Raw genomic sequence first — 27,568 nt, 5'->3', positions numbered from 1 at the left:
TGGTTAGGATAACAGTGTCATTTTTCAGCCCCCCAACCTTTGAGCGTCCCTCCCTCGCATTGCACAATAGCTCCTTGCTTAGCCTTTGGTGAGTTCTCATGCTGCACAGCTCGGGTGAGAGACCATTCTTGCCTCCTCCAACTCCAACCTCCCACTGCAAAAACCAAAGCAGCCAGATCCTCACATAATTTAGACTTGGCTCAGAAGACCCTTTCTTCTGGAACATTCATTCTTGAGCAAGTAGCACACGGACGGAGGAGCAGGTGGTGGATATTCTTCCCACGCAGCCACACCAGCTTGTGGACCAAGCTCCTACTGAGAGACCGTGCTGGGCTTCTCATGACACAGCTTTCCAAGCCAGGTGATGTCTGCCCACTTCAGCCCCTAGCCCTCCAGCCTCCCGTCGATCCTGTGAGCCCCCTGTGTCCTTCTGGTAAAGTGTCTTTTCACTTAAGCTAGCTTGCCAACAAATATCCGGTCTGAAACCCGACTGTAAGTAAATAACAAGAAGAACTCAGTCCGGAGGGATGAGAAAGCGGCAGAGTCACAGCAGGACAGTCAGATGGAGAGATGCGGGGAGGCCTCAAGGAATCTGTGGAAACTCAGGGGACGACAGGCACTGAGGTTTGTGGGGTCAGACCAAAGCCACCGTGGCGCCTCTAGTCTCCCCTGAAGTCTATCATCAATAGGTTGGAAATGGAATTTGATTTTCAGCAGCTTTTATATTGTTACTCCTCCCCAATGAGAAAGGAAAGAATTATGTCAAGTAAAAAGATAAATTTTATTTAAATTTCTTTTCTACATTGAAAATGATAAACATTGCTAAGAGAAACTAAAGACCTAAACAGTGGAGACATATATCATCTCAATATGGTCAATATGTCAATTCTATCCCCAAATGATCTATAGATTTAATGAAATCCCAATCAACTGCCAATAGTGTGTATGTGTGTGTGTGTGTGTTTGTGTGTATGTGACAGCAAGAGAGAGAGAATTGGCAAGCTGATTCTAAAATTTATATGGTAATGGAAAAGATCTAGTATACCCAGGAAAATCTTGAAGGATAACATTGGAAGATTTTTCACTAGAAGATATCAAGATTTATTATAAAGCTACAGTAATCAAGACAGCATTTTTTTGACACAGGGATATTCAAATAGACCCATGGAACAGAACTGAGAGCCCAGAAACAGACCTACACATATACAATTACTTTGTTTATGACAAAGGCACTCCTGCAGTTCAGTGAAGGAAAGAATAGTCCTTTCAACAAGTAGTCCTGGATCGATTCTATTTCTATATGGGAAAACTAAACTTTGACCCTCTATTTAACGCAAAAATTAATTCAAAATAGATTATAGATCTTTATGTGAAAGGTGAAGCAATGGAGTTTCCAGAAGAAAACATAGAAGAATATTTTATGACATTAAGGGTAGTCCAAGAATTAAGTAGAGGACAAGAGGCAACAACCATTAAAGATAAAGTTGGTCAATTGAACTACATTAAAATTAGGAAACTTGTCATCACCAAAAGATGCCATTGAGAGAGCGAAGAGGAAAACCACAGATTGACAGGTGTTCACAATACATTATTTGACAAAGCATTAGAATCCAGAATATGTAGTGAGCTCCTATGAATAGAAAAAGACAATCTAATTTTTATTTTTTTATTATTTATTTATTTATTTATTTTGGCTGCTTTGGGTCTTCGTTGATGCGCAAGGGCTTTCTCTGGTTGTGGCGAGCGGAAGCTACTCTTCGTTGCGGTGCGCGGGCTTCTCGTTGCGGTGGCTTCTCTTGTTGCAGAGCACGGGCTCTAGGCACGCGGGCTTCAGTAGTTGCAGCACGTGGGCTCAGTAGTTGTGGCTCGTGGGCTCTAGAGCGCAGGCTCAGTAGTTGTGGCGCACGGGCTTAGTTGCTCTGCGGCATGTGGGATCTTCCCGGACCAGGGCTCGAACCTGTGTCCCCTGCATTGGCAGGCGGATTCTTAACCACTGAGCCACCGGGGAAGCCCCAATCCAATTTTTAAATGAGCAAAAGACTTCAACAAGCACTTTGCAAAAGAGAATATCCAAATGGCCAATAAGCATATGAAGGTTATTTCACATCAGTACCACATCAGGAGATGCCAATTAAAATCACAATGAAATATTACACACCTACAGGAATGACTAAAATTAATAGACCCATGAGGCAAAGTGTTGACAAAGACGTTGAGCAACTAGTACATTCATACTTCACTGGTGAGAATGTAACTGACTACAACCATTTCGGAAAACTCTTTAACAATCTCTACTCTAGCTAAACTAAGCTTACCCTAGGCCCCAGCAATCCTACTGCTAGGTTTACCGTCAAGAGGAATGAGCTTGCCCACAAAAAGACATGTACAAGAATTTCCATAGCAGCTTAATTCAAAATAGCAAAAACCTGGAAATAACTCAAGTGTCCATCAATAGTGGAATGGATAGATTATGCAACATTTGTACCATAGAAAAACATACAAAAATAAAAAATAACTGCTACCACACACAGCACAAAAGAGTCTCATAGACATGAGAGATAAGCAAAGAAAAGTGAACACTAAAGGGTACTTGTTGTATGATTCCATTCATATGAATTTCAAGAACAGGGAAAACTAATCCATGGTGATAGAAGCCACTGAAGTCATTTCGTCTGTGGCAGCAGTTGGTATTAACAGGGAAGCAGCATTAGAGAACATTAGAGAGCTTCTGGGACATGGAAAATATTTCATATCCTGATCCAGGAGGTCAAATATGTACGTATCTGTGCGTTATGCAAAAATTCTCTGGGTTATACAATTGAAATCTGTCCTCCTCAGTGTGTAAGTACATATATATATATATATATATATATATATATATATATATATACACACACACATATAAAAATTTTCAAGGAACAAACTCTTTGAGATAAGAATCTATTACACCTCAGTTTATAGAATAATTCTAGTCTAGCTCTAGATAATAGATAAGTGGGAAGAAAAATGGAAAACTTTTCTGGGAAAAGTATGGTGGATGCAGGAACTGCAAAAAGTTCATTTTTAACTTAGTTCATGCGACTTGTCTCTGGCAAACTTCCACACAAGCCCCAGAATTTGCAGAGAACTCTTGTAAACTACCCACTGATGGGTACAAAATAAGTCAATAGTGAGACTCCAGCTCAGGGAGAGCAACTTAGTTTCAAAGGAAAATGAGCCTCTGCAGAAAGAAAGTTGCAGGGAAATAAAGGAAATGGTCAAACTTCAACAGAGTTTTTGAATTGGGGTGGGGGGGTATGTGGTGGGGGGAGGAGGAAGTCTTCCAGGATCCTCTATCCTAATATCTGACCTCCCCACTTTCCACTGCTAGAGCCAAGGCTGAGGTTGGAGGCATTGACCTTGGGCGTTCTGAGGGAGTCAGGGGACGAGTCCCTCATCTTGCAGTGACAGGTGCATTTGAGCTATAGAAAGAAAGGAAGCGCATGGCGAGACGATCAATGTCGAGGTGTTGAATTTTGTGAATCAATGGAAGAAATGAATTATTGCTCTCTGTAACTAAGATGTAGCCAGCATGCCAGTGTATGATCATGGAGTACGTCCAAGTGTGGATGAAGTTCCCCAAGATAGAGAAGGGGAAGAAGATCCAGTCTAGAGCCAAGACAGGGCTCTCTCCTGGCCACCCTTGGCAAAACTCTTCAAAATATTCTGGTGGAGTGGATTGGGGGTTATCATCACCATCACTATCACCGCCACCACCACCACCACCATCATCATCGTTACCACCATCAATAGCTAACTGTGCTAAATGTTTTACATACATTTCTCATTTAATCTTCAGTAGTCCTGCACATATGGAGTAGTACTATTATTATCCCTATTTTACATATGAGGAAACTGAGGCTTAGAGAGTGGAAGTAATTTGCTCCAGGTCAACACAGCTAGCTAACACCAGAACGACCTCCTAGTTAGACCTGTCTGATCTGTCGCCACACCCCACTTGCAGAAGTTGGTCCAGCCCGGTGGAGGTATGGACTCTTCCTTTAAGGCTGTTTCCAGTCCAGGATCGTGGCTCTAGACAGAAAGGTGACAGGGTCGGAAGGTGAGGGCAAGATCATGCCTAGTAGTTGAGGTGTCTACAGTCCTGGCCAGTTAGTGGCAGAGCTGCACTAGAGCTCCTCTGTTGCTGTGTCCTGGGCTTTGATAAAAGGATGAAAGTAAGTGGAGACTTGGCACCGTAACGCTGGATTTCAAACTGATTGCCTGTGCAGTGAGTACACAGAGGGGGGCCTGGGCAAAGGGCACCCGGGGGCATGGGGAAGAAGGTATCCAGGACAGGAAGTGACCCTGTGGGTAGAGGAAACGTTCCAACAGATGCTGCCTCAAGTTAGCTGATTAGACTTCAAACATCAAACAGGACTGATGAGAAATTTTTGTGCTTATGATAAAAGGAAGAGATGGCACAGAATCAAATACCATAATTCCAGAAAGAAAAAGAAAACCACATTGTTATCTAAGAGAAAGGCTGGGGAAGGTGAGGGAGGACAAGACCATTTCCTCAAAGGCAATGGACCAACTGCACATTCTCAGCCTCTCTAACTCCCTACCTTCAGCCTGAGAAACCACGGAGCCCCTGCCATGTGGCTCTCGGGAGTAGTCCCCCAACCCTCTCTCCAGACTCCAGATGTGCCAGTGTCCACACTCAGTGACATGGGGAAACCAGAATATGGAGTTATGGTGGTTACCATGACAACCTATATGGTATTTCTAAATATTTGCCTGTCGCCTGCTATCAATCACTCAGTTCCTAAGTGAAACCAAAGCAGAACTACCTTTGTCTTCCAAGGCATGAATGGAAAGCCAGAGTCCAATACAAAAGTAGTTTAATGTTTTAATATGTGTATCGTGTAGAAAAATTCATTCTTCACCTATCTTAAGGTGGAGGTAAATAGAAGTCATGACTGTTACTGATATAATTTTTTTAATTACGTGCAATTCATTAACTTCATAATGTATCAAACTATTGCCATGTGAGGGGTCTCCCCGTAGAACTAGTGACAGTCTGGATTGGAAGTGAGTAGACACTGCAAAGCGTCACATTCCTGCCTTCACCCGGCCCCCTCTTCCCTCCGCATCTAAACCCCGCCCTTTCCTCCTGGCCTAGCTCCATCCCTACCTCCTCAGCGGGACTTCCCCAGGACGGAAATTCAGTCATTGTCTCTGCGGTGAGGCCACTGACCCAGAAATGAAAGATGGGAGAGAAGGTGGGACCGAGGGCACCTGATGGATTTGGGAAAGGGTGTACTTTTCTGTATGAATGTTCTTTTGATGTAAAAAAAAAAGTGAAACATGATCATGTTAACTGATAGTCTTAATGACGCTTTGACTGTAAACGCAAAAGTAGACGAAGGCTCTGCGATTTCTGTTCTGAATGGCTGTCCGATGATCCAAACCTTTCAAAGTCCTCCTAGAATGTATGGATTCCTAAATGTACTTGCAGACTTCTCGGGGGTCTATGGCCTACAGTTTGAAAAACACTGCCCTGGATCACATGTTAAAAACCCCACTGGGATTGGGGATTACAGTAGAACTCAGTAGTGTTGTAGGTTGACACAGACCACGCGAACAGTGTGTCAGGAGCTGTGCGGGGAGGGGTCTCGGCACACTCCCGGAACCCCGCCCCTCTGAGAGTCAAGTGTCTTCTGTGGTGACACCTCCACCACACAGGCACTTTCTCATGCCTTCCCCTTTCTGCAGGCTGGAAGAAAAGCTCCCATCTAATTCCACACAAGGAAGTGGAAACAAGCCAAGGCCACATGGCCGCATGGGCCAGATTAGAGCTAAGTTTGTCTCACCTTCAAACTTGAGAGTCTTCCTTGTGGTAGCAGAAGCAATTTGATCCCCTCCAGGTATTGCATTTCTCAGTGTCAGGCCTCTCAGGGGAAAACCAACCAAAGGAAAAAGCGTTCCTTCCCGCAATGACGCTGGGTTTCCACTTCCAGGGTTAGTACATTGAGTGTCCGCCGGGGAGCGTGGAAGGGAAGGCCTGGTAGAGATGAGAGCTCACCCCCTTCCCCCACCGGGCCGCTGGATGCTTCAGGAATCCACTGTCCGGTCAGCCCGCACACTTCATTGTTGGGGAGGGGAGAAAAGTGCTGTCCTGAGAGACGTGTTTGCTGGTCAACACAGTGCGGGCTCCGTAAGAGCCTCAGTCAAGACCCTGCAACCGTGGCTGCCGATTCATTTAGTGTCAATACGAACATCTTCACTCTTCTGTGTGACTGCACGTGGACACACACACACACACACATGCACGCACACACACACACACACACACACACAGGCTAAGTTACACTTCCTAAGATGAAATAAGACACCCTCATTTCAAGATCTTTTTGTCAATGACCTGGATGACTGGGGTACGTGAGAGAATCATTACAGTGAACTAAATAGTGTTTGGGGTGCTATCAAGGAAACCTTTGATCCTCTGTGATGTTGTTAGGAAGACTGTGGTAGGCTTTCCATGAATGGTGTTCCAGGCACGCAGTGTGCTTGATGAGAACACAGCAACTCCTTGGGACGTCCTGGTTCTCAACATAAACGTCCAAACACAGCACGATGATGCACGTGGCAGTGGTGTCTGGGGTAACAGCGTCAGAGCAGGGAGACGACACCACCACAAGGAAACCAGCTTCTTGGCAAGAAGGGAGCAGTTCCAAGCAGGTGTCTTCAGATAATGTTCCAGGCCCATTTGGGGGAGAAAAGAAAGGAAAGAAAGAAGCAGATGCATCCCTGCCTTGGAAAATCAGGAAGTGGTAATCTCTGGTTCAAGGTAAAAAGGTGGCAGGACAGAAGCCATGGAGGGAGACGGTTCTGGGAGAGCAGCTTGGTCAGCCTGCTGCCATTGCAGAGAAAGCCTGCGGGCAACTGGTTCCATCGCTATTTTAAATTCTGATGACGGGAAGCCGAGAAAACGGCCACAGTTAGGGGACTGGTTCCGGGAGTAGAGAATCTGAGCTCCAAAGAGGAAGACTGGTATTTCTACTCTTTCTATGCCCCCAAACTGAATGTAAATTAGGTGACCCAAGCGGTCTACATGCTAAGAAATAGCCTTAGGCTCTATAGTTTTGATTTTTTAAATAGATTTTCAGTCTATAGTAAGTACCTTAAGAGAGATTGTAAACTTAAGAACAACAAATTGTAGAATAAGTGGTCACATAATAGTGTTTTCAGTGTTTATTTTTCTCATCATAAAATGAATACACAGGAAACTGGATAATCAGAACAATTTTAAATACATGGCCAGTCCCTTAGCTTCCTCATGTCCTGCTGCCTGGCCGACCTGGCTGTGCCCTGCAGGGTGGCCCAGGGTCTCCAGCATCTGCTGTGCTGATCTCACAGGCCCCATACCGAGGGGTCTGGTGCATGTGGCGGGTGAGAGCGCCTTGTCTCTCCATCAAAGCTGAGTCAGAGCTCTGCCTAGGCCTGCCTCTCCCCACTGCAGCGGCCCGACTGCAGCCGAGGACTGTGGCTCCTCTGAGCTGCGTGAAGAAAGGCTTCATTGTAGAAGGTTTGATCCCGAATTCCAATTAGGCAACTGCCCCCTTTTTCCTCACTCTCTTGTATTCTTCTGTCTCTCCCTCATTCATGTCTAAATCACGTTAACCTGCTATGTTGAATGAAAGGGCTCTCTCATCTCTCATTCTCATAGGGTGCCTCTAAATGAGAGGTTACCTGGGGCAGCCTGGTAAAGTGGTTGGAGCACAGGCAGTGAAGTCATGAAGATCAGAGTTTAAACCGAACTTTGCTGTGTAAATTTGGGCAAATCCCTTAACCTCTCTGAGCTTTTGTTTCCTAACCATTGACTCAGGGCTAATCACTGTGAGCTAATGTGTGTTCAGAGCTTTGTACCTTGTGGGCACTTAATGGGCTTCAATGACTGGTAGCTATTAAAGCAAAATAGAAAACAACGGGGCTACCCTGGTGGCGCAGTGGTTGAGAATCCGCCTGCCAATGCAGGGGACACGGGTTCGAGCCCTGGTCCAAGAAGATCCCACATGCCGCAGAGCAACTAAGCCCGTGCGTCACAACTACTGAGCCCGCGTGCCACAACTATTGAAGCCCGCGCACCTAGAGCCCGTGCTTCGCAACCAGAGCAGCCACCGCAATGAGAAGCCCACGCACCACAACGAAGAGTAGCCCCCGCTCGCCGCCACTAGAGAAAGCCCGCGTGCGGCAACGAAGACTCAATGCAGCCAAAAATAAAATTAATTAATTAATTATTTTTAAAAAATTAGAAAACAACGGATGGCTCCTTGGTATCCCTGAACTGTTCAGCTTTGAGCGTAGGTGGTGTCTCTCAGCTTTGGCTATATGTTAGAATCATCTGGAGAGCTTTGAAAAATCCTGATGTCCAGACCTCACCCCAGCCCCATTACATCAGAATCTCTGAGGGTGAGACTCAGGTATTGCCCAGGTAATTCCAGTGTTTGGGCAAAGGGGAGGAAGCCCCGGAAACGGAGATGGGCGATAATCCCACCCAGGGCACCTTCTCAGTTTGCTGCAGTACAGATACTCAGAGAGAAGCCCCCTCACCTCAGGAAATCCCCTGGAGGCTAATGACAGAGGCGCATCATACCGCCCAGAGCCTAGATGCCCGAATGCCAGGCAGCTGGGGGCCAACGAGAGCATTTCCGCTGCAAAGGGACCCCAGCCCTTCCTGGGGGCCGCGCGGCCTCTGCAATCCTCCCTGACACTCCTGGCAAATGGAAGTGGCTGCTTCCCTCTGCCTGGCAGGGAACCAGGCTCTGGTCTGCTCTTCTGTTGAGGCCCCAGCTGTCTGTCTGGCAAGGAGCAAGTGGGCCCTGCCCCACTCACCTTGGGACACCTCACTGCGCCGATGTTTCTATTTTCAGACCATCACGCCGCATTCATAAATAACCTGTGGGAGACACTGAGTAGGTCCCAGTACTGTTTACCTTTCCACTCAGGAAACAGGGAGTTCAACAGACCGATATCCGCTATCCCCAAAGGCTAATTGTACAGATGACACATATTACAAAAGAAAAAAGAAAGAACAAAACAGGCTGCACTCGGTCCAACAGGGAGCCCCGGGTCGGGGCGGGGGGTGGATTTTCCAGAGGCCACCAGTACCCTGCCCTCTCCTGCTTTTCTGATGGCGGGGAATTTGCTCCCGCCCATGAATCCACAGGGAATTTCAAGGCACGGGACTCTGGGGGCCTTCCCCCAGTTCCTGTGGCAGACAACAGGGTGCGGAGGCGAGTAAGATGAGCAGAAAAAGAAAACAGGGCCTACAAAGTATAAAGCTGAGCACTTTGGCCTTTAGAATGAATCTATGAAGGAAAAGTGGAAAACAAACTAAGGGGAAAGAAAGTGGAACAGAAAAGTTAAAATACAAGAAAGAAAGCTGAAAAAAACGTTTTTTGTCACTGAGTATTAGGACAATGGGTAAATTTTTTTTCACTTAAACAAATTATTTAATGAACATAGGTTTCTTTACAACAAAATAAACGTTCTTAACTTAAAAAAAGCATGATGACTTCACGTTGGATTACAAATCGGTACAACCACTTTGGAAGAGTATGCCCGCCCACACAGTTCAATTCAGCAATTTCAAATTTTGGTGTAACTCAAGACACAGATGTTCACCAAACACACAGATAAGAATGTCTGTAAAGACACAAGTGCATTACGGCCACAGCCCAGAAACACCCCAAATGTCTGTTAGCAGGAGAACTGATAAACTGCGGTATGCAAAGGACCAAACAGCCGTGACAGTGCGTACTACAGCTACGTGTGTGGGCAAAGACGGAGCTCACAAGCATATCGAAAACAACACGAACAGCAAAGCTGTTACAGAAAAAGACAGTCTTATATCATTTTTACAAACACTCCTCCTCCAAAAAGAAAAATATTGTTTAGTGATAATCATACGTGATAAATCTACGTGAAGACCACACAATTCATGATAGTGATTTTTGCCTCTGGGAGGAGGGAGAAGGGGAGGGTTACATCTGGAATGTTCTATTTCTTAAATTGATACTATGTTTATTTTATTACCCTTCTTTAACCCATGCATATGCATTAAATGCCCTCTTTCTATATGTGATGTATTTTATAACAAAGAATCTAAGGGAGTAAGATGATGAAGTAGCAAGGAAGACAAGGAAGGAACAGAGAGGAAGGAATGAATGTGATAAGGGAAAAGATGAAAAGAAAGCCATTCTGGTGAAAAGACAGGAGTCAAATTTTGTCTGAGCTGCAAAAACATATCGAGTAGTTGTAGTCTGAATGCCGTTGCATAAGAAGATGGTGTTCCCTGGGGTTCATCCTCCACGACGGCCCTTCCCTAGCTAGATACTCTCCCTGACTGATTTAAGCACCATTCTGGTTTGGCAACCACTGATTTGCTAATAACGACCAAAGTTTTACCTCTATATAAGTCATTTTCACTGAGACTTAGATGCCTGCTATAGAATGAATGTCTGTGTGCCCCCCCAAATTCGTATGTTGACACCTAATCCCCAGTATTATGCTATTTGGAGGTGGGGCATTTGGGACATGATTATGTCATGAGGGTGGAGCCCTTATGAATGGGGTTTGTGCCCTTATAAAAGAGATCCCAGAGAGCTCCCTCACCCCTTCCTGCATGTGAGGACACAGCAAGAAGACAGCCACCTGTGAACCAGGAAGTGGGCCCTCACCAGACTGAACCTGCCAGCGCCTTGACCTTGGACATCCCTGGTCTCACAGTCCAAACAGACTAAGACAGCTCCTATAGCTAACTGCCTATTGGATATCTCTACTTGGCCGTCCACACACCTGAACTCCCAGACCTGGGAGTGAGCATTTTCTTCCCCCCTACACTGCTCTTTCTTCTGTGACCCCTTCCCTTCCAAAAGGCAAGACCACGCACCCAGTGGTTAGAATCCTAGGAGGTATCCTCTTCTCCTTCCTCAAGCTTTTGCTCCATATGGTATAAAACCATGAACTTTTTCTATGCTCCTTTATATCTCTCAAGTATTTTGTATATTTTTTCCCATCCCCACTGTCACTACCAGAGCTCAAGCCGCTCTAACAGCTTCTTAACTGGTCTCCCAGCCTTTGGGCTGAGTGTCCTCACCTTCTCCCTCCACTTGCCATCAGGCTGGAACAGAAATCTGACAATGTGACTCACTTACTTAAAACCCAACTATCCGCTTACTGTCTGTAGGATCAAGTTCAAGCTCTTAGCATCGCATGCAAAGCCTGCCAAAATCTAACCCATTTGGGCCTTTCCAAACTCATCTTTACTCCTTTTGACACAGATTTTACTCTTCTAACTCAGGGAACCCCTTGCAGTTCAACACACAAACACACAGACACACACACACACCTTCTTTTCTTATACTATTTCCTCTGTCTCTAATGCTGGCCTTCCAAATATTGGCCCAGGTTACCAGCTATTCTGTTTTTTCCAAAGGGAAAACAGGAATCTTGGTTTTCATGAGAAATACATCCATTTTTACATGACATTTCCCAAATGTTTCAATATTGACTTAAATTTTTGCAAACATTGTAGAGAGTCTAACAAAAACCCTCTGGATTCCAAATTTGGACTCTGAGCACCAGTTTGCAAATTTGGCCAAGGTATTCCCCACTATGTTATCCAGATTTGCTTTTTAATAATTCACCTAATCGTCATATATTCTTATTTCTCAAGGAGTAAAGCTCAGGGGTCTCCATACAGATTTACCAATAGATTGCTCAAAATAGCAGAAGTCAGATCTAAAAACATTTTTAGCAGAAAATTGATATATTTTTAGAGCCTAATAGTTTAATATTTAGAAATGTACTGAACACAGTGGTATATATTGAGTTATCTGTGATAAAATATTAAGGAATGTTTTCAGACCATGAAAGTTTAAGTTATTGTACATAAAAGAATAAATAATGACTTAGCTCAAGTATTTTTTACCTTTCACCCACCCCTGGTGTTTTGGGGAAATTGAGTCCCATGTCTCTCTTGTTTCCCATAACCCCTTGGACCAGCTCTCCCACTGCATCTACCATATTGTTCTATATTTATCTGTTGAAGTGTTTGTCTCCCTCAGAAGACTATAAACTCTTGGCAGAGACAAATAAAAACCTACAGTATAAGGTTGTTAGGAAATTAAATGATGTAATATAGTAAAGAATCTAGAATAGGGTCTGACATACAGTAAGACATGTACAGGGCTTATTTAAAAAAATTATTTTTGGTAGGCTATTTTATAATAGCTAGCTGTTGAATTAGTGAAAAAAATGAATGAAGTCAACTTGAGCTAAAACTCTAGTTGCTATGATACATATATACCTCCTGGTAAGGGCCACAAATCATAGTGAAATCCTCTATTCATATATTCAGGGATTCCCAGACATGAATCAAATCTTATTACAACAAACCTGAGGACTGCGTAATTGCTGTTGTAAGTAGGCCACCAGCTGGGGCTGGGAAATGCTTTATTTTATAGAGTTTTTATTGTTATTGTTATTATACTTGCAAGTGCTATAATTGAATTTAACTTAGATCTCTTCTAAAGCATACGTATACCCACAAAACCCATGAGAATTTAAAGAAAATATAGAGGGCAGAAATCTCATGTCCATGTTTTTCTATCAAAAAAACTACAATGCATGTAGCTATTTCCAAGATGCTTTAAGGGACTGGATCCTTTGGTTTCTGACTGGCATGACACCAAGAAGACAATTTCTGCTTTTAAAAACTGTCCTGAATTATTTCTGACTCTATAGCACACCAGCCTACTCCCAGTGCCTGAAGTGAGGACCTAAGGGAAGAGAGAGGAGAGGCATGTTCAAACATGATTTTGATCCCAGAAGTCCTTTTGCTTGACAAATTAAATTACATTAACAAAAATAATTTAGAAAATTCAGAAACAGCAACATCATGCACAAGTGAAGTTTCCCCTGTATGGAATCCCAGGATGTTTTCCATAGAATTCTAGAACAGCCTGGAAGGACAAGCTCCTACATAACTGTTTAACAATGGCTCAACATCTAGCCGGCTAAATGTGATTCATTAATTCAAAAACTAACTGAGCACTAATTCTGTACGACTTAGGGTGCAGGGGTAGAGACGGCAGGTGACTAAGGCACAGCCCCTACCTAGGTGGAGTTCTCTGAGGGAGAAATTGGCAGGGAACAGCCCCTTACAATGCACTGCACTGTCCCTCAGGGACAAACTGGAGGGTACAAAGTGGTAACTATTGTCTATAGTTGTAAGTAAAAACCTATCAGGGCCTTCCTAAGCATTTCACAGCTAATCTCTTCTCAGATTTTCCCAGAGAGTTTTGGAATAAGATGCAAACTTTTCCCTAAAACACAGAACCAAACAAGAAACCACACCTAATCGCCTCTTACTGAGATGTCTTCCCAGATTTGAGTTGGTGACCATTTACTGCTTCAAAGAAAATAGATTTAAAAGCCTGCCATGGTTTCCTGTATTCGAACGAGTGTCTGATCTTGTTTTTATCCTTGCTTAGTTATTTGCTATAATAATAACTTGTGGCAGTGAGCTCTCCTGGGTTACCATTCACTGGGAAAGGGAAAGGACTGTTTCATTGGTTTAGATTCATGGGGGAACCATTATGCTCCTGTTGAGAGAAAAGCTAAGTATAAGTTGTTAACAGGCTCTAAAAGGGGCCATTCATTGCTCTGCTGGGGATGTAGATGGGGAAGAGGGTCAGGAGCTTTGGCACCTGGTTCCCGTTCTGCTTCCCTGTACAAGCCATTTCAATCACTCAACATCTTCATCTCTAAAAAGAGAATAAAACGTCTTTTAAAAAGTGCTTGAGGGCTTCCCTGGTGGCGCAGTGGTTGAGAGACCGCCTGCCGATGCAGGGGACACGGGTTCGTGCCCCGGTCCGGGAAGATCCCACATGCCGCGGAGCGGCTGAGCCCGTGAGCCATGCCCGCTGAGCCTGCGCGTCCGGAGCCTGTGCTCCACAACGGGAGAGGCCACAACAGTGAGAGGCCTGCGTACCACTAAAAAAAAAAAAACAAAGTGCTTGAAACATCACCTAGTAGGCTGGTGTACCACAGAGGAGCCCTTCCTCTTTGAGGACACACAATAGCATCACGGCACACAGGTGGACATGGGTCTACCTTGGGGAAACACCAGAGGCAAGGACTGTGTGTTCTATAATATATGTATTTGCTATCTGACTTCTCCTGGGGAAGAATTCTTCTGCCTCTAATCATTTCGTCTGCCCAGTCTCTGAGCAAGTCTTTCGAACTAAGGGTTTCAATATTCCATCATCAAATTGATACATTTATTCAGCACTCATATCAGGTCTCAGACTAAGAACGCTAGGGCAATGGTTCTCAAAGTGTGGGGCAGGAACCCCTGTGGTTCCAGACACCTTTCAAGGCTCCAGGAGGCCAAAATTCAACCATGGATTCCTTCAAAGTACAAGATGGATAAATGGATTTTATGTAATGGAGAATGAAAAGCTTATTGACATAGTTTCAGATTCCACATTACAACTAATTTTTAAGAAACTATCACTTGTCAAGTTTTTGTATAGTATCAAAAAAAAAGTATCAACAATTACTTGAAAAGGCTATTAAAATATTCTCTTTTGTAACTTCATATCAAAGTGGGGCTGGCTTGTCTACAAATACCTTAAAACAACGTATTGCAAATGATAGAATGCAGAAACATGTATGAGAATCTAGTTGTCTTCTATTAAGCTAAACTTTACAGAGATCTGAAAAATGCAAAACCATGCCACTTTCTTTGTTTTGAAAAATATACTTATTTCTCATAAAATACTCTATTTGTATTAATATATATTGGGTATGTTGTTATTTTCAATGTATTAAGTAAATATCTTAAAATGTCTCTATTTTCATTTTTAATATGGTAAGTATCAATAGATATAACCAACATAAGCAAGCTCTTTTTTATCTTTAGTAATTTTTAAATTAAACTTTTTATATTGAGATTCATATGCAGTGGTAAGAAGTAATACCAGAGCTATCAGGTACATTTTACTCAGTATCCTGCAAAACGCTAGTACAACCAGGATGTTCAGGATGTTGACATTAATACAGTTAAGTTACAGAACATTTCCGTCACCACTAGAATGTGCCCTTTCATAGCCACAAACTGCTTTCCTCCCATTTCCATCCCTTCCTTAGCCACCGACAACCACTAGTCTCTTTTCTATTTCTATAATTTTATTATTGCAAGAATGTTATATAAATAGAATCATATAATATGTAACCTTTTGGAATTGGATTTTTTTCACTCAGCATCATTCTCTGGAGATTAATCCAGGTTTTTGCATGTATTAATAGTTCATTCTTTTTTTTATTGCTATACCATAGTTTGTTTAGTCATTCATTCATCGAAGGACACCTGCATTGCTTTCAGTTTGGGGCTATTACAAATAAATCTGCCATACACATTGTTGTACAGGTTTTTGTGTGAACATAAGTCTTTGTTTCTCTGGGATAAATGCCCAGGAGTGCTCAGTTATATGGTAGCAGTAATGTTTAGTTTTTAAAAATACTGCCAAATTGTTTTCCAGAGTAGCAGTACCAATCTACACTCTCACCAACCAGGTATGAGTGATCCAGTTTCTCTGACTTGTATCCCCACCAGCATTTGTTGTTGTTATATTTTTTATTTAGGCATTCTGATGTGTTTGTGGTTTAGGTTTGCATTTCCCTAGTGGTTAATGATGTTGAACATTTGTTTTTGTTTGTTTGTTTTTGAGGTGCTTGTTGGCTATCTTTGTTATCTTTTTTGGTGAAATGTCTCTTCATATCTTTTTGCCATGTGCTAATTGGATTATCTGCTCTTTTACTGTTGAGTTTTGAGAGTTCTTTATGTATTCTAGATAATAGTCCTTTGTTGGATATGTGGTTTGCAAGTATTTTCTCCCAATCTGTAGCTGGTCTTTTTAAACTCTTAATGCAGTCTTTCTCAGAGCAATCTATATGCCATTTATTTCCTTTTGTTTCCTTGTCACACTAGCTAGAATGTCCAGCACCATGCTTAATGAGCGTGGTAAGAGTACACAATCTTGCCTCGTTCCAGATCTTAGAAGGAAAGCATTCAGTCTTTTACCGCTAAGTATGATGTTGGCTATAGGGTTTCGTTTTTGAGTTTTTTTTTTATAGATGCTGTTTATCAAGTTGAGGAAGTCCCCTTCTATTCCTATTTTTTCAAGAGCTATTATCATGAATAAGTGTTGAATTTTGTCAAATGCTTTTGCTGCATTAATTGATATGATCATGTGCTTCTTCTTTAGCCTGTTAATATGAAGGATTACCTTCACTGATTTTCAAGTATCGAACCAGCCTTGCATCCCTGGAATAAACCTCACTTGGTCATGGTGAACAATTCTTTTTACATATTGTTAAATTCTGTTTGATAATATTTTTTAAAGAACTCTAGCATCTGCGTTCATGAGGGACATTGGTCTGAATTTTTTTATACCCTCTTTGTCTGGTTTTTGTATCAGGGTAATACTAGTTTTATGGAATGAATTTTGAGGTGTTCTCTCTCTGCTATTTTTTGGAAGAGATTGTATAGAATTGGTATTAATTCTTTTTTAAATGAACGGTGGAATTCTGCAGCAAAATAATCTAAGCCTAGAGATTTTTTGCAAGTTTTTAAATTACAAATTCAATTTCCTTAATAGTTGTAGTACTATTTAAATGATTTATTTCATACTGAGTGAGTTATGGTAGCTTGTGGTTTTCAAAGAAGTGGTTCATTTCATCACAGCTGTCAAAGTTATGTATGTACAGCTGTTTATGATATTCCCTTATTTTCCTTTTGATGTCTGCAGAGTCTGTAGTGATATACTCTCTTTCATTCCTGATGTTGGTAATCTGTGTCTTCTCTCTTTTTGTCTTGCTAGAGGTTTATCAATTTTATGATCTTCTCAAAGAACCAACTCTATTTTTTCCCATTGATTTTCTTTATTTGGAAACACATGTTTCTGTTTCAATTTTATTATTTTTGCTCTTACTTTATCATTTTCTTTCTTTTGCTTGCTTTGGGTTTATTTAAGTTCTTGAAGTGGGAGCTTAAATTAGTGCTTTGAGACTTTTCCTCTTTTCTGATGTATGCATTTAGTGCTACAAATTTCCTTCTCAGCACTGCTTTATGTATATCCCACAAATTTTGACATGTCATATTTTCATTCATTTTCTTGTATTTTAAACAATTTATCTTATGACTACTTCTTTGACCCATGAATTATTTAGAAATGTGTTGTTTAGTTTCCAAGTGTTTGGAGATTTTCATGTTATCTTTCTGTTATTGATTTCTAGTTGGTTTCCACTGAGAATACACTTTATATGATTTAAATTCCTGTAAATTCTTTTTTTAATGGCCCAGTGTATGTTTCATCTCGGTCTGTGTTCCATGGGTTCTTGAAAAGCATGTGTATTCTGCTGTTGTTTGGTGGAGTGTTCTATAAATGTTGATCAAATCCAGTGGATTGATGGCATTGTTGAGTTCTTCTATATCCTTGTTGATTTGGGGTCCAGTTGGTCTATCAATTGTTAAGAAAGTGATGTTGAAGTCTACAACTGTAATTGCAGTTTTGTCTATTTCTCTTTTCAGTTATATCAGTTTTTGCTTCACATATTTTGCAGCTCTGGTGGTTGGTACATACACATTTAGGACTGCTATGTCTTCTTGGTGGATTGATCCTTTTATTGTTATATAATGTTGCTCTCTTTCTTTACTGATTCTGTTTGCTCTGAGGTCTACTTTACCTGATATTAATATCTTGTTATGTTTCTTTTTTTGTTGTTAATATTTTCATGATCTATATTTTATCATCCTGCCTATTTTGTTATAGTTGAAGTGAGTTTCTTGCAGACCAGCATATTAAGTCATGTTTTCTTAAACCACTCTAACAACTTCTGTCTTTTAAATGTTGTGTTTAGGCCATTGTGAGCTCATTTAATCTGTCATTTTGTTTGTTTTCTGTTTGTTCTCTCTGTTTTTCATTTCTTTTCCCTGCCTTCCTGTGTGTTACTTGAATGCCTTCTAGAATTTTATTTCTATTTATCTCTAGTGTATTTTTTTTTATTGTATCTCTTTCTGTAGCTTTTTTCTGGCTGCACTAGGTATTACATTATATATACAAAACTTATCACAGATTCCTGTGTTATCATTTTACTTCATTTGAATGAAGTATAAGTATAAAATGAAGTATAAAAATCTTATATCTCTTAGTGTCCTTTCACTCTCCCCTGTCTTGAAAATAATTATCATAAATATTTCCTCTGAATATATAGAACATTATATATGTTGTGATTTTTGCTTCAATCATTAAACATTATTTAGAAAGCTAAATGGGAGAAGGAAAGCTTATGATATTTACCCGTATTTTTGTTTACTGTGTTTTTTCTTCCTTCTTGGTGTTCCAAGGTTCTTGATTTTATCAACTTCTTTTTAATAAATTTATTTTTTTATTATTTTATTTTATTTATTTATTGTTTCTGGATGTGTTGGGTCTTTGTTGCTGCGCGCGGGCTTTTCTCTGGTTGCGGCGAGTGGGGGCTACTCTTCATTGCGGTTCACGGGCTTCTCCTTGCGGTGGCTTCTCTTGTTGCAGAGCACGGGCTCTAGGCACGCGGGCTTCAGTAGTTGCAGCACGTGGGCTCAGTAGTTGTGGCTCATGGGCTCTAGAGCACAGGCTCAGTAGTTGTGGCTCACGGGCTTAGCTGCTCCGTGACATGCAGGATCTTCCCAGACCAGGGATTGAACACGTCCCCTGCACTGGCAGATGGATTCTCAACTACTACGCCACCAGGGAAGCCCCTATCATTAACTTTTGTTTAGAGAAATTTTGTTAGCTACTGTTCTAGGGTAGATTGGTTGATGACAAATTCTCTTGGTTATTCTTTATCTGACAATGTCTTTATTTCCCCTTCATTCCTGAAAGATATTTTTGCTGGGTATAGAACTCTGGGTTGACAATTCTTTTCTGTCAAAAATATTGTGCCACTTCCTTCTGGCCTCCATGATTTCTGATGAGAAATTCACTGTCATTCAAATTGTTTTTCCCCTATAGGTAAGATGTTGTTTTCCTCTGGCTGATTTTAAGTTTTTCTTAAAATTTTCTTTAAAGATTTTTCTTTAGTTTTCAGAAGTGTAATTATGATGTATCTTTGACTTATTTGGGTTGATCATGTTTGGAGTTTGCTCAGCTTCTTAAATCTATACATTTATGTATCTTACCAAATTTGAGAAGTTTTCAGCTATTATTTTTCTTATTTTTTTTATATTGTTTAGTTAAAAAATTTTTTTTTATTTTTGTTTTTTTGAATTTTATTTTATTAATTTTTTTATACAGCAGGTTCTTATTAGTCATTCATTTTATACACATCAGTGTATACATGTCAATCCCAATCTCCCAGTTCATCACACACTCACCCCCACCCACCGCCACTTTCCCTCCTTGGTGTCCATATGTTTGTTCTCTACATCTGTGTCTCAGTTTCTGCCCTGCAAACCGGTTCATCTGTATTATTTTTCAATTTCTTTTTCTGCCTCACTCTCTCTTCTCCTTCCATAACTCCATTACATGAATGTCAAATCTTTTGTTATAGTCTCATAGGTCCCTGAGGATCTGTTCATTTTTTTCAGTCTATTTTCTCTCTTTTGTTCATATTGGGTAATTTCTACTTTTCTATACTCCAGTTCATTGGTTCTTTCCTCTGTCCCCTCCATTCTTTTGTTGAGCCCATTTACTGAGCTTTTTATTTCTGTCATTACATTTTTTAGTTCTAAAATTTCTGTTTGGTTCTTCTTTATATCTTCTATGCCAGGGCTTTTTTTTTTTCATTTTTTTAAGCATAATCGTAATGTTTGTCAAAGCATTTTCATCATGGCTGCTTTAAAATCTTTGTCAGATAATTCTACCAACTTGTTGTCTTGGTGTTGTCATCTATTGACCGTTTTGTTTTTTTTAATTCAGTTTGCGATCATCTTCGTTCTTAGTATAACAAGTGATTTTTTTATTGAACCTGGACTTTTTTTTATTATGTTATGATACTCTGGATCTTATTTAAACTGGCTTTCTCTGATACAACTCTGGCATGGAAGAAGAGGGTGCACTGCCTCATTACTGCCAAGTAGAAGCCCAGGTTCCCCACTCAGCCCCCAATGGCAGCCAAGGTGGGGATCCTCATTAATGCTGGAGAGGAGTGGGAGTTCCAGCCCCCCTTGTGGTCTCTTCTGAGGTGGCCTTATTACCTCTGGGAGATGGTGAAAGTCCTGACTCTCCACTAAGCTTCCTCTGGCATCACCCCATGAGGAAGGAGGGGATGCTGCCTCATTAATGCCAGGTGGGGGTAGATACTCAGGTGCCCAACATGGTCTCCACTGACACCATGTGTGTATGTGTGTGTGTGTGTGTGTGTGTGTGTGTGTGTGTGTGTGTGTGAGTTCATTATAGGCTGGCAGGGATGAAAGTTCCAGTTTCCTACTTGGCCTTCTCTGACACCATCCTGGTGGAAGTGCTGGGGTACCTCATTACAGCCTTGTGAGGTAGAAGTCAAGGCTCCCCACTTGGCCTTTGTTAGCATGGGCTGGGTGGGGCTATAGTTTCTGGCCTGCGTAGAATGGTTATTGTCTAAAAGCTTTCTGGGAATAAAGACACAGACCTACTAGAGAATGGACTTGAGGATATGGGGAGGGGGAAGGGTAAGCTGTGACAAAGCGAGAGACAGGCATGGACATATATACACTACCAAACGTAAGGTAGATAGCTAGTGGGAAGCAGCCGCATAGCACAGGGAGATCAGCTCAGTGCTTTGTGATCGCCTGGAGGGGTGGGATAGGGAGGGTGGGAGGGAGGGAGACGCAAGAGGGAAGAGATATGGGAACATATGTATGTGTATAACTGATTCACTTTGTTATAAAGCAGAAACTGACACACCATTGTAAAGCAATTATACTCCAATAAAGATGTTAAAAATAAATAAATAATAAAAGCTTTCTGTCTTGCTAAGCTGACCCTTTCCTGGTCCTTTATCTAGACAGAGGAGACTTTGGTTAGAGTTTTTCTTGTCTGCATCCACAGGTGCTTTCCAGGCTGCTGGCTTCTTTAGCTCCAAGTCTGGGATATATGAGGCAAAAAGTAAATCCAGAGTTTTCTTACGTTTTTTTAATATGTAATGTCTAGGGCTTGTAGTTGTATGCAGTGGGAGGAATATGGAAAAGTTTGTCTAACCCATCTTCCAAAACAGAACTCTCCTCAATAATTTGTTAAGCGCGTGAAGGATCCTCGGGATACAAAACGTGTAAATCATAGCTCCATGCTCTCAGGTTTAGAATCTTTCTGTGAATGTGCCACATTAGAAGTGTTTAACATTTAGCTCTTTACGTTAAACTGTATATTTTAAATAAAGTAAGCTATCACCAGCTATAAATGGTAAAAAAAAAAAAAAAAATCCCCTTCTGGTTACCTTATCGTTGCAAAGGCTCACGTTTCAGCTCTCTGTGCCAGCAAGCTGCACTGCACCACACAACACGGCACGTACGGAGACAGCAACGATTTGCATTTGCATAGCCTGTGACAGCTACGAAGTGCTCTCATGTACATGATGCCATTGGATCCTTGCAACAGCCATATAAGGCGGTCAGAACTGACATGTAGCTGCACACATGAGTACAGTTGTAATGGCTGCTAAAATAATGAAATACTTCTGTAAACGCTGCTGCCTTGAGCTCCCACCTACCCTCCTATCACCTGCCCCCCACCTGCTAAGGATCCTGCAGCTGAAAGGTTAATGCTGGGCCAGGAAGGGACTTGCTGCTGTCAGATCTCACTGGACAGTGCCCCAGACACTCCTATAGTCAAATGCTTTGACTATAGGATCCAAGAACAAGTGACCTGCTCCTGATCTCCAATCAGGGATTTCAGGATATTTCCTGAGCCAATAAGTAGACGGAGAAGTGGCCTCCACACACACCTTGCTTCCTTCTCCTGCCTCTCTCTGTGCCTTGGCACCCAAATGATTGAGAGCACCCACCCACAAAGCCTTTTGCAGGAACCTCGGTCCCCGTCCATCTTCCCCTCCAAGCTTCCCTGCAACACACCTGCCCGAGCCCCTCACACCCACCAGCTTTTATTTTCAGTGGTAAGCGGGCTCTATAATACCTCATGCATGTACGTTTTATATTTCTCCCCAGAGACCACAGGCTCCATGTTTTATAATCCCACATCATCTGGAACAACCTGTTATGCACATAATGGGTTCTTTAAAGCCCATCAAAAATATTGGCCGCTGGCAGGTCACCAGAGACTGAGCACGAGCCTTGTAGACAGGAAGATGCAGTCACGCAACTGTCCCTGCTCTCTCCTTTCTCGTGCTGGTTTTCCACCCCGAGTTTCACACACACGTACACACCCACGAAACAAGATGTGTATGACTCCAAATGCGTTACTCTTGTGCCCTCCAACATTGAAGGAAAAGCTTTCACTTGACACTTACATGATTGGTGTGTGCTCACTTCTCACAGTTTCTTAGGGTCGATGGGTATATTTAACCACAACAACATGCCATAAACTTTGATGACTTAATGGGAAAGTGGGACTAAGTGGAACACTTGGACTCTGACCAGCTGAGAATCCCTGGGTTGGCAGGTTGTTGGGAGGACACCCAGGCCAGCTGCACAGTCCAGGGCTCTGGCTGTGCTTCCACGTATCCCTCAAGTGGCCCTCTGGGACAACAGGATCATCTTCAGAAAACACTGCATGAAGTCCTCTCGGTCTATGGAGATGACCCTGGTATTGACAAGATGGTTCCTGATTTCTGAGGTCTGACGGGCTGGGAGCAGCGGCCGCAGCTGGGCAGCTCTGTGAAGGGAAGGGTGGGGTGAAGGGGTCCTCGTGGCCTGCGGTGACCGAGGGCCTGGCTGGAATGCTTGAACAGCCCCCCAGCTCCCTCCTCCCCAGCCTCCCGCTCTGCCCCAGGGGCGGCTCTTTTAAGGGGTGTTGAGGTAAAACCTCTTCCCACCATACGTAGAATTCAGAAATTTCCTGTGAGTGGCCTGTAGTTTGCTTCTCTCTTGAGAAAGACACCGTGAGGAGGTGGGGAGGAAAGTGGGAGGATGAAAAAGGACAAGGAAGGAGAAAGGGGCAAAGGAGACTGTGAGAAAAGGAAGGGAAAGAGGAGCCAGGCTGCCTGCTGGCACTGCTGGGGTCACACCAGTCAGACAGACAGACAGACAAGACAGTCAGCAGGACAGCCCTGGGCCCTGAGGAGGTGCCCACCATGCAGACAGGATGCTTCATGGGCCCACAAGTAAACGGCCTGGCGCATAAAACTTGCCATCCCTTTGTAGCCGTCAGACTGGAAACATTGAGGCGACCGAAGGACACACATGTCTGTGGTGGGTGAGGCAGCAAGTGTGGCTGACGGGCCAGGGGGCTGAGCTGTGGGGCGGAGAGGGGCACCTGTGGCCCCGAGCCCCCCACCATGGACCTGCCCATAGCTACAGCTGTGCTTCCTCTCTCTCTGTCTCTCTCTCATAAGCACACACAGACACAGACAGAAACACACAAAGGGACATACAAACACACACACAGACACATAGACAGACACATACACAGACAGACACACACAGACATACAGACACACACACATACAAACACACAGAGACATACACACACACAGGCATCTTAACACACAGACACAGACACACAGACACTGCCCTCACTTCTAAACTGACACAGCCTGCATGCCCTTCCTGTGTGAAGGTCTCAGGTTAGATACTCAGCTAAATAATTTACATCTTAACTGGCCTTTTAAGATGAGGCCACAGCCCTGGCCCCAGTACGGCTGGTGGTGTAAGCAGCTGGGGTTTGGGGCCCTCAATCCTGCCCCATGGGCCTGGTCTCACCCTGCCGCCCTCAGGACGCTCACCTTTGCTCTTTCCGCGTGGACCGCAGTTAGAAGGTTTTGTTTTACGTAACTGTGATCGTGGGTGGCTCACGTGTCTAAAGAAAAGCAAAACAAAATCTCTTCACGTGTTTTCCTCTTGTAAACATTTTATCCCCCAATGGTGGGTGAGCTCTCAGGAGAGGTTTCCCAATGATAGTGACACCTCTAGGGAAACAGCAGCCCTGTGACTGAGTTCGGGGTGCCCGGGGAGTTGTGTTTTTTTGTGGGAGCAATACCCACTTCTTGGTTCAGGCCTGGCATCCAGGATCCCCCATCTGGGCAGCTTCCCAGTGGGCACTGCCCTCCTCCCCACCCAGCTGGGGGCGGCCCAGGTGGGAGACCACGCCTTCTTTCACGGGAGGCAGGTGGTTTTGTTGAAACATCCAGGGAGAAGAGGCAGGCCCAGCTGTGAGAGGCTGTTCTGGAAATGGAAGGAAATCTATTTCCAGAGGGAAGGGGCCAAGCAGGTGCCTGGATGTGTCCAGCCGTCACCGCACCTCTGGGCTGCAGGCAGCGGGTACACTCACCCGGGCTCGACCGACCGAGCCTGTTGTGAAAGCATCGGGATGCTTCAGCTCTGAGTGCGACATAGCGGCCCTCCTGGCTGCCGGGCCCTCCCTTTGCAAGGTCCTGGGACTTTCCCACGACCCAGCCGCTGAGGGTGCGCGCCAGGCCCCCGGGAACTTTCTTCTCTCCCGCTGGTCAGTGCTGTCAGTCCCGACTGTTACGGACTTTTAATCACCACCTTGCAGCACCTCCTTCATACAAACATCACCCACCCCCACCCAAACTGGAATTAATGGCCCTCTTGAGAAGCCAGATGGTACATCACTTACACGCTGGGCACTCACCACATTCTTTAGTGCTATTTGTATGTTGCGTGGTCATTTACATGTATACCTCATTTTATCGCACTCTGGAGATAGCGCGTTTCTTACAAATTGAAGGTGCGGCAATCCTGCGTAGTCAGGTGATGACTAGCACTTTTTAGCAACGAAGTATTTTTTTAATTTTTATTTTATATTGGAGTATAATTGATTTACAGTGTTGTGTTAGTTTCAGGTGTACAGCAAAGTGATTCGGTTATTCATTACATTTATCTATTCTTTTTCAGATTCTTTTCCATATAGGTTATAGCAGTAAAGTATTTTTTTATATCTTTATTGGAGTATAATTGCTTTACAATGTTGTGTTAATTTCTGCTGTAGAACAAAGTGAATCAGCTGTAAGTACACATATATGGCCATATCCTCTCCCTCTGCGTCTCCCTCCCACCCTCCCTATCCCACCCTCTAGGTGGTCACAAAGCACTGAGCTGATCTCCCTGTGCTATGTGGCTGCTTCCCACTAGCTATCTATTTTACGTTTGGTAGTGTATATATGTCCATGCCACTCTCTCACTTTGTCACAGCTTACCCTTCCCCCTCCCTGTGTCCTCAAGTCCGTTCTCTACGACTATAGCAGTAAAGTAGTATATATATATATTTTTTTTTTTGGATACGGGGGCCTCTCACTGTTATGGCCTCTCCCCTCGCGGAGCACAGGCTCCGGATGCGCAGGCTCAGCGGCCATGGCTCACGGGCCCAGCCACTCCGCGGCATGTGGGATCCTCCCGGACCGGGCACGAACCCGCGTCCCCTGCATCGGCAGGCGGACCCTCAACCACTGCGCCACCAGCGAAGCCCCAGCAGTAAAGTATTTTTAAATGAAGGTATGTACACTGTTTTGTAAAAGTAATGCTATTGCATTGAATAGACTACAGTACCATGTAAGCATAACTTTTATATGCGCCGGGAAACCAGAAAATTTGTGTGACTAGCTCTATTTGCCATGGTCTGGAATGGAACCTGCAATATCTCCGAGGTGTGCCGGTCTGTCTCCCCTTTCCCACGTGCCGTTCATCCAGGGTTCCCCAGTGCCTAGCGCAGACTAAGTGCCGCTCACAAGTGGGTGATATTGGTTTGAATTGGGTTGGCTTGGAGGTAGGGCGACAGGATGGGAAAGAAGTTGCATTGAGCCCAGGGCCGTGTCCGTGTGTACACGTGCCTGTAGGGCCTGAGGGGGCACGTCTGCCACCCCTGCCGATGGGGATGTAGAGAAGGAAGACAGGTTTGGGTGGAGGTGGGAAAGCCACGCGGCAGGACAGCCTGGAACGAGAGCGGTGACAGGCCTCTCTCTGCCGGGGCTCAACTCTTCCGTCGGGCTGTTCAGCTCTGCTCAGATGGAGGCTGCCTGTTGTGAATGTGAGCTTCTGCCCACTGAGGCTCTGAAGGCATGCGGTTCTACGCAGCTATCCAGGAGAGACTCTGAGAAGTCCTCTAATTCCGCCTTCTACCCCCCAAACAGATAGAACAACCTGGCACTGGCCTCTCTTTCCAAAGCCTCCTGAGCTGGCGATGTTGCCCGCCAGGAAGCAGGAGTGGCCACGAACCCCACGAGGGCCTGCGGTCCTGCCCTGCAGAGGCTGGGCCCAGGGTGGAGCGCACGGGGGGACGGCGAGGGCAGCGCAGAGCCAGGGCTCGTGGAGGCTGAATCTTATACGATAAGGGGGACACACTTTAAGACAAATGATCCAAAATTACAAACATACAGCAAGGTCCAGAGCCTTGGAAGGGGACTGAATCTTCTGCTTCGTTAGCTTCACAATAAATTCACCTCTGGACTAGCCTAATGAGAAGCAGGAGGGGGTGGATGTTAGTGTCCTAGGGCTGCCTAACAAAGCACCACAAACTGGGTGGGTTAAAACAACAGAAATGTGTCCTCTCGCAGTCCAGGAGGCCTGGCCAGAGAGAATGGAATCAAGGAATCCTGGGGCCACGCTGCCTCTGAAACCAGCCAAGGAACCTTGCTTGGTCTTTTCTAGCTTCTGATGCTCCGGCCGTCCTCGGCTTGCAGCTGCCCGCCTCCAGTCTGTGCCTTCATGGTCACGTGGCACTTTCCCTGTGTGTCTGTATCTTCTTTTCTTTTTTTTTGAATTTTATTTTATTTATTTTTTTATACAGCAGGTTCTTATTAGTTATCCATTTTATACATATTAGTGTACACATGTCAATCCCAATCTCCCAACTATCACACCACCACCTACGCCCCCCCCACCCCCCCGCTTTCCCCCCTTGGTGTCCATACGTGTGTTCTCTACATCTGTGTCTCTATTTCTGCCCTGCAAACCAGTTCATCTGTACCATTTTTCTAGGTTCCACATACATGCGTTAATATACGATATTTGTTTTTCTCTAACTTATTTCACTCTGTATGACAGTCTCTAGATCCAGTCTGTGCTTTCATGGTCACGTGGCACATTCCCCATGTGTCTGTGTCTTCACCAGCCTTCTAAGGACACCAGCTCTGTTGGATTAGAGATCCACCCTGCTCCAGTCTGACTCATCCTAGTTAATTACATCTGCAATGACCCTATTTCTAAATAAGGTCACAGGCTGACGTACTGAGGATTGGGACTTCAACATATCTTTTGGGGCACACAGTTCAACCTGTAGCAGATCATGAGGCAGGGGGGCAGCAGGGCGGAGGGTGTAGCAGCTGAAGACCTCTGGAACCGTAGGGTTGGGAGACCCCTGGCTGCTGCCCC

At 43.9% G+C, this 27,568-nt stretch overlaps 1 protein-coding gene across 1 annotated transcript in view; it reads right to left on the bottom strand.

Moving 5' to 3' along the window:
* LOC132519052 (sericin-1-like) overlaps positions 1-24,572 on the bottom strand; it is an 83,454-nt gene extending 58,882 nt beyond the window's left edge. The window contains exon 1 of the mRNA XM_060147023.1: positions 24,510-24,572. Coding sequence (XP_060003006.1) covers positions 24,510-24,572 — 63 coding nt within the window. The remainder of the gene's footprint in view (positions 1-24,509) is intronic.
* Between the last annotated feature and the right edge of the window lie 2,996 nt (positions 24,573-27,568).

The sequence above is a fragment of the Lagenorhynchus albirostris genome, chromosome 4 (assembly GCF_949774975.1).
Source record: "Lagenorhynchus albirostris chromosome 4, mLagAlb1.1, whole genome shotgun sequence".
NCBI classification, from domain to species: domain Eukaryota; kingdom Metazoa; phylum Chordata; class Mammalia; order Artiodactyla; family Delphinidae; genus Lagenorhynchus; species Lagenorhynchus albirostris.
This window is presented reverse-complemented; position numbering and strand designations above follow the sequence as displayed.